The sequence below is a fragment of the Chaetodon trifascialis genome, chromosome 1, assembly GCF_039877785.1.
Source record: "Chaetodon trifascialis isolate fChaTrf1 chromosome 1, fChaTrf1.hap1, whole genome shotgun sequence".
In the NCBI taxonomy this organism is placed as follows: domain Eukaryota; kingdom Metazoa; phylum Chordata; class Actinopteri; order Chaetodontiformes; family Chaetodontidae; genus Chaetodon; species Chaetodon trifascialis.
Window position 1 is genome coordinate 4,491,620 of NC_092056.1, and position 7,544 is coordinate 4,499,163.

At 41.7% G+C, this 7,544-nt stretch overlaps 1 protein-coding gene across 2 annotated transcripts; it reads right to left on the reverse strand.

Moving 5' to 3' along the window:
* Positions 1–307: 307 nt before the first annotated feature.
* LOC139330298 (malignant fibrous histiocytoma-amplified sequence 1 homolog) lies at positions 308–5,821 on the reverse strand. Of its 2 annotated transcripts, XM_070961141.1 has the most exons (9): positions 5,692–5,821; positions 3,883–4,747; positions 2,846–3,143; positions 2,363–2,549; positions 2,063–2,256; positions 1,410–1,909; positions 1,003–1,160; positions 751–925; positions 308–486 (listed from the first exon to the last, which is right to left on the reverse strand). In XM_070961141.1, the coding sequence occupies exons 1-9, from the start codon at positions 5,705–5,707 to the stop codon at positions 411–413; spliced, it is 2,469 nt and encodes an 822-aa protein (XP_070817242.1). In that variant the 5' UTR covers positions 5,708–5,821; the 3' UTR covers positions 308–410. The 2 variants fall into 2 exon arrangements, 1 of the variants encoding a protein (XP_070817242.1); XR_011602130.1 differs by lacking the exon at positions 308–486 and having other exon boundaries at positions 797–925; positions 1,003–1,129.
* Positions 5,822–7,544: the final 1,723 nt, after the last annotated feature.

Genomic DNA, 7,544 nt, shown 5'->3' on the forward strand with positions numbered 1-7,544 from the left:
CCAAATGACTTTTCATCTAGTGCCAGCTGAGGAAGGGGAATTTATGTTTGGTTGCTTGGTTCCATTTGATCCAGTTCCACGACTTCCTTAAGAGGTGCCAGATGTTTCTCATGCATGTCTTAGTCGGTCCCCTTTGAGGTACAAGGAGAGGCAAAGTGGGAGAATCTGAGGAAATGAGACCCTTAAAAGTGGCATTTCCATCAGTTGTTGTGTTGATGTGGGGTCTACTCAGAATAATGATATCTTTGACAGCACTTGAAGGCAACATAAGAAGAAAAGGGAATAGGATACGAGAGTGAATTGTTTTCATAAGACATTTTAATGATAATCCCATCAATTCAATAAATTTAAACCACACGTCATTTTTGTATTTTCCCCTTTCACTTACATGTCCATATTGACGCAGGCACTCATTTGGCTTTTGGAAAAATCAGCTCTGTCCGTCGTGTATGGCCTCCCTGGCAAACTAATTTATCTTCCTTCACGCTGTTAAAACAGATGAAAAAAGACAAAGTATGAAGGGTGTGATCATCTCATCTTTGTTTGATACACAAGGCAGTCTTTTTTTTTGGATTAGGAATGGATTGCAACTATATGGAAATGGGTCAAATATATATGTTGTTTTTCTCTCCACAGTTGTGATATTTTGTGATGCAGATGGGAAGAAGTGTTTAATAGGATTCTGGAAAAACCTTCAACCCAGTGGTGTCATTTAAGTTCTTTGAATGACCAAACTGTTGCAGCACTTACAGGTTGTAGAAGTCAGTGTTGTTGAGCTCCTGCAAGTCCCTCCAGGTGAAGTAATGTGGACAGCCTCTCTCTGGACAGGGTGTGTGCACCTGCTGAGTCAGGCCGGGCCACTGCCTGGACAGCACAAACAACTTGGACATTACCGCCAAGATCAGATCCCACAACTGGCGGAACTCTAAGGGACGAGAACAGTAGATGTAGACGTGCAGTGCTTTTGGTCTCATCACGAAAGAGCGATTCTAGATTTTTTACCCTCGTCCTTCTCAGGTCTCCTGCAGCGTATCTCTATGAATGGATCTCCATCTTTGTTCCTCTGTCTTACCAGAGCCAGTCTGTTCCCACAGCAGAGGAGACACTGCTGTCTCCCCACCCAGTGCGTCTGGTATAAGGAGCATGTCGCAATGATCACTCTGTTGGTTACATTCAGTGGATACAGGCAGTTTATGGAAGTTTGTTGGTGACGAGAATATTGAAAAACATCTTAAAATCATGTTTTTCAAAGCACAAAGATTGGTATGCTGTTATGTCATTTTTTATCACAAGCCACCAGACTGATGGGTAGTATCCTGATGAAAAGCATAATGAATTTCAGCTGTAATTGTAATTGTGCATGAAAATATAGACAATATTGACAATGTCAGTGTTCCAACCTACGCTACCTGTGGAAGAAGCCATGAGGAATCTCGGGGAGGAAGTACACATGAACACTGAGGTCATCTTGTTTGTCCTCACCCCACTTGTGGCACACTATGAGGTCGTCCTTCAGGTAGATGGGGAAGAGGCAGGCTCCATCCGGATCTCTTTTGGTTTTCCCAGCTGACTCCCACTGTTTCTCGCCAGGGATGAACTCTGGTGCTTGCGGGTTCAGTGGATTTCTGACAAGAGCTGGGAGGCAGACCTCAAAATGCTGCAACAGGGTGAGGATTATGCCTTCCTCCCTTTTGGTTCCCACCACCTCTCTGACCAAGTCATCATCATCCTCGACCACTTTCTCCAACTCTCTGCGCACCAAAATGCGCATTGCTGCGTTGTGTAGGATACCTTTGCATCTCAAATCATCCACCCAGGTGAACTTCTGTTTCACCAGAGCCCCCTCCTGCATGAGAAGGTCTCTGGAGATCCCCTCCAGCTGCTGCACCAGGTCATGTCTCACAATGGTCTGCATTTACAGAAAAAGGTGGGAAGATATGGTTTGTGAATCATAAAAAAATGCATTTTAAGGGCTAAAAAGAGTTTAGATGCTTTTATGATTCTGTAATTGCTGTATATGGGTATATTTTCTCTAATAGAAATAAAAAAAACAGCTGCTGACCTTGAACATTGAGATGAGGAATGAAGGCTGGGTAAACACTCTGTCACTGAGTGTACTGATATCTTCGTACCAAATGATCACACCAATTCGATGCAGGTATCGTAAGAGGAACCGCAAGATGGAGTGGAGACTCTCTTTGCTCAGTTTAACATGGTTTAGAATTAAATCATTCAGTTCATCAAGTAGAATAATACCTGATACAGAAAACAGAACACATTTCAATTAAGGCGTAAAGCCAACATTAAGAACAACAATCCTTTCAATAGGGTATCCTATTGTTGGGGTTAAAAATTGGCTTACCATGTTGGGGAACTTCTTCTAGTGCAACAAGTGTATAAATGGCTTGCTCAACTTCTTCATAACTTTTGGGTAAGATGCTCTCCGAACAAAGAAACACTCTGTCTGACTGAATGCATGTCAAAATATGACTCTTGAGTTTTGCAATATCCTCTGTCCGTGTGCAGTCAATGGTTATGAGATCCAGAACCTGAAATGAAGGTTAAGGGCAGATATGAAAAGCTCAAGGTAAGAAAAGATCATTTATACAGTGGTACAGTTCCTACACTAGGGAAGGTTCATAGTGCTTTTCTTGAAATAAGATATTTTAAGAATTAAACTCCAAATGAATTTAACAACATTTATTTACACAGGAATATTGCATTTGTAGGAGAAAGTTGTTCAAGAACCCAATACACACATAGAAACAAATGATCAAAAAGCAAATTTTTAGAGGTAAAATAATACCTAACCTTTTATGTGTTACAGACATCAGTTAATCAGTACCTTCAAATTGTATTCCAGAAGAGAGTCCAGCTCATCCAGCTGGTCTGTAAAGAGAAAGAGGTCTTTGTTTTCTTCCAGATTTTTCTTCTGGTGTTGTAAAATCATCCTCCTGTTTGCCAACATGGTTTTGACCTTTTCCTCTATGTCTCTCTTCTTCTCCATCACCTCCTCCTGGTCTCTGCACTGGTCGCAGTGTGTTCCCACCAACAGGACCACAGAGTCTGGCACACGCAGCTGTATGTTGTTTATCCAGAAGAACAGTTGGTCTTTGAAAGAATGTGGGTCTACAATGCTGTAGCTGATTGAAAAGCACAATCAAATAATGTTATCACAGACTCATTTCAAAATCCTGAAAAGATAATCCAGTGTGCACAATCGTGTTTGTGTTTATTACTTGTGCAAATGTATGAAACAAGACTAAGAGCCATGGCAGTGACTCTGCGACGCTGTAGTTAGGCACAGTGGCACCTTGAGCTAAATCCTAACATATGAATGCTCGTGTGCTGAAAGGTACAAGGCTGAAGGCAGCACAAACATGCTGATGTTAAGCATTTGTTTGCCATCTTCATCATATTAGTTTAGCATTTTTGTGTGGTAACATCTAAACACAAAGTACAGATGAGGCTAATGGCGTTAGTTGAGTAGATATTTGGTCATAAACCAAAATGTTGAACAAATAAAATGTTTGGCCTGATGATGGTACCTGATGGAAAGTGATTACGAGGGTCGGAAATTTTTTTATCTTCTCTTGCTTAGTTTGACAACTGTTACGAAATGCTCCAACGCCATGTTTATTGACAGTCTTCCTCTGGATCTCCTACCCAATGAGCTTTACATATCAAGAAGGGCAGTTACAAATTGTCAGGTTTGTTTGGCATGTCTCTTGGCCAAGTCATGGCAGGAACTGAGACACCTTGGTAATGTAATTTGACATAGTAACCATCTGGAAAGACACAAAAATCATGTACTATGATCCTAGCATTAAGGGAAACCACTGCTTTAAAAGATGATTCATTTGGATTGTCACATCATCTCACCTGGATAAATCAATGGTAAGGATGACAAGGGCTCGTGGTGTGATGAAGACATGGTGTGTCAGGTAGTACTCCTCCTGCCCTGCAAAGTCCCAAAAAAGGAAACGGACTTCCTGTGCATAGAGTTGACTGATTTCAATTCCCTCAGTCCGGTCCTCCACTGCCACTGCCACAGGTTTCCCTTCCCTCAGGCTGCGACAGAGTGTGGACTTCCCTGCCATGGAGCAGCCCAGGAACATGGTCTTCACTGTCCAGGCACTGCATGTGTTTGGGTTCACCTCCATTTGGTGGAAGTAGCTGAGGATGTCCATGACCCCTCCAGCACAGACCTCCTCTGGTGGGCACCTCAGCGGGTTCCCCATCGCCTTGCACACTGTGAGCTCACAGCTGCCATTCTGGAACAGCTGGGACGGGAGCTCAGTCAGCTGATTCTTCTCAACAAACAGCTCTTTCAAATTTGGGAGACCAACTAATGGTTGAATGTTTTGCAGGCAGTTCTTGGAAAGGTCCAAGTGAGTGATACTGGTGCACTGGTTTATATCTGAAGGAAGCTTGGCCAAGCGATTGGCACTGATATTTAACAATTTTAACCTCCTAAGATGTGGGAAGATTCCCTCTGGAATGGATCTGATGTTGTTCTGGTTAATGTAGAGTGTCTGTAGTGTGTGCAGGTTGTGCATTTCCTGAGAAAACTCCATTATCTTGTTCCTTGAGAGATTAAGTTCCTTGAGGTGGGTGAATCGGGAGATACCAGTGACCCGTTTCAGTTTGTTCCTCTGTAAATCCACACTTGTAGCATGTGTCAGAACATCCTGAGGAAGGGACTTCAATTTCTGTCCTGACAGGTCCCACTCCTCCCAAATGTTTCCTGTGTTATGAATGAATAGGTTTACAGTATGTGTAAGATCTGGGCAAAAAGCAGAGTTTACAGAGCTGTCTGTCAAACCTTGCAAAACGAAACCACACTTTAGTCCGTGCTCCAGTTTCAAGGGGTCTGAGTTTAACTGAGTAAAGTTATCTAAATAACTCCAACTTTGAACAGACCTTTGTGTTTCCAGAATATCCTTTTGTTCGCACTTATCCCATCTTTGAGAGACCAGGATGTGGCAGTTGGATTAGTCTGAATGATATTGTGGTACATTTGATCCAACTTTCTGATCACTGTCACAGCTATTGCTCGGTCACACCATAAAGTGCAAAATTCAAATGCAAAAGTCATTTGCATGTTCTTGTAAAAAATCAGTGCTAGAACCTTTGTGATGTGGTGGCTACTTGCACTCTTGGTCATTAACTGGACAATTAATGAACAATAAGGTGGATTGTAAAATGGAACTGTAACTACATGTTGAGGCTACGGACAAAACATGAGCCCTCACTAGCAACGGAAAGAAGCGCTGTTACTTCTTGGTTAAAAACTCAATGAAGTACTCTCAGAAGAACCAATTGTAGTGGTTTTGTGTGGAACTGGAAAGTCCTGTGTGAACGAGCAACACACTGAACTGACAATGGAACAGAAGAATCAGTGCAGTAATGTCACAGAGTTATGACTGGTGATGCAATCAGTTATCTTAGAAAGAGGAATTATGGAACCACATAGTCCATATCAGTCCATGATTTCATGGATGGACATATGATAACCTTTTTCAAGGCACAATACCCCACTGCTAGTTCCTTACCTTGAGTATGATGTTATGCAAGCAATAAAAAACACTGCATATGTTATATATTCCTGTACCACAGAAAGATATGTCAACATCCCATCGATAATTACAGATCTCTAACAGTATTTAAAGTACATATTAGGTTGCTTACCATGTCCAGAGGCCATTTTCTCCAAATATTTGCCTAGATGTTTGTGGATAGTGTCCTTGCTCACTCTTCTCAGGCAGTGAGAGAGTGTGAGCAGCGAGGGCTGCCTACTCAACTGTTAAGCTCAAAATGTGTTGCAAACCCCCTACACACCAGAGAGATAGGGAAGTGAAATGAAGAAACTCTGAATACTTCCCATCTCAGAGATTCAACCGATGACTCCAGTACATAATAAGACAAATACAGCAAATCAGAATTTCAATTCCATTATTACAACATAAGAGTAGTACTTTTCCAAATGACTAAATGAAAAAAACCCTTTTTTATTTTTTTTAAATGTACTACTAAGTATTGTGCGTTGCATGACACCCTGTTGGCTCCAGTGTCAGCACTGTTGCTTCACAGGAAAAAGGTCTAGGGTCCAGCTGTCAGTCAACTTGATAAAAAAGTTGTCTGCATGAATCCTGAATGTCCACCTCATGTCTGTGTGGGCTTGTTTCCACTCACATAAAATAAAAATACTGCAGTCTCTGTACTCATTCATCCATCCATCCATCCATCCATTTTCTATGCAGCTTATCCCTTTCGGGGTTGCGGGGGGCCGGAGCCTATCTTGGCTGTCAACGGGCGGGAGGCGGGGTACACCCTGGACCAGTCGCCGGCCGATCGCAGGGCACATGCACACAACCATTCACACTCACACTCACACCTAGGGGCAATTTAGAGTTACCAATCAACCTAATGAGCATGTTTTTGGTCTGTGGGAGGAAGCCGGAGTACCCGGGGAGAACCCACGCATGCACGGGAAGAACGTGCAAACTTCACACAGAAAGGCCCAACCCAGGAATCCAACCTCCTGCTGCAGTGTCATTCCTGATCTGGCCACTAGATGGTGCCAAAGGAATTCTAAGTCCTACATGTCACAGCTTTTAATATCACCATAGTCATTCTCTTTGTGACTTATTTCCTTAATCTGTCTTTTATGCTGTTGGTCATAACAGTCATAATTTAATCACACACACAGGCTTATTATGTTTGACAGGCAAAGGCTGGTTTTCATTGAGTGAAGAAAAAAAAAAAAGAAATCAATAATTCAGGCCACCTATGATGTGAGGTCCTTAGATGAGGGTTTGATGTGAATACAAGATTGTAAATTTTATCAAAAATAACTGTCTGAGCCAATTTCTGTCCTTGTTTAATTATCCTTTCACGTTTGTTACTATTTAAAGTAGCAGACTTACATATTGCATTGAAAGCCGTCATTAGCATGACACTGGTCCAGAGAGGTTATATGAGATTCCCACCACAGTTGGAATGCTGCCTTAGAATTGTGTATTCCTCAAATGCTGCATAACATAGTGGAGTCACTTAAGTTGGTAACTTGTATCACTTCTCTAGGGATGAGAACAAGTGTCCACTCTTACTGTAATGTGCACAATCGCACTATCAATGTAGAACTGCATTACTGCATTACTACTATGAAAATGAAGGCAAGGGATAAATAATTAAATAGATCACTTTAATACTGTATCACATTAATCAGTGGCATTATAAACATGATACTGCACAGGAAGTACAGTTTGCACCATAATTCAATGGAAGCAGAGGTTAATTAAAAGATATTCTACAATGTAAAAATAAATCCCAGAGTAAAAATCATGGTGAGAAAATTGAGAAAATGACCCTGATGATGTCATCAGGTTGACCTGGGCTTCAGCTTTGCATCACAAACATGGGTTTAAAAGAGTTTAAAAGACATGACTGTTTACCAGTCAGAGACGGTCTAACTAAGAACTGTATTGGGCGCGATTATGAGAAGAGCATGATTGAGGGTTTTTTAAGATTTTGAAGATCTA

Excerpts from the sequence above, each read along its gene's own strand:
- LOC139330298 (XM_070961141.1), bottom strand. Across the intron at positions 3,144-3,882 it reads CTTACCATTGATTTATCCAG|CTACAGCATTGTAGACCCAC; the intron begins GTGAGATGATGT and ends CTTTTCAATCAG. Across the intron at positions 1,161-1,409 it reads CCTCATGGCTTCTTCCACAG|AGTGATCATTGCGACATGCT; the intron begins GTAGCGTAGGTT and ends TGTAACCAACAG.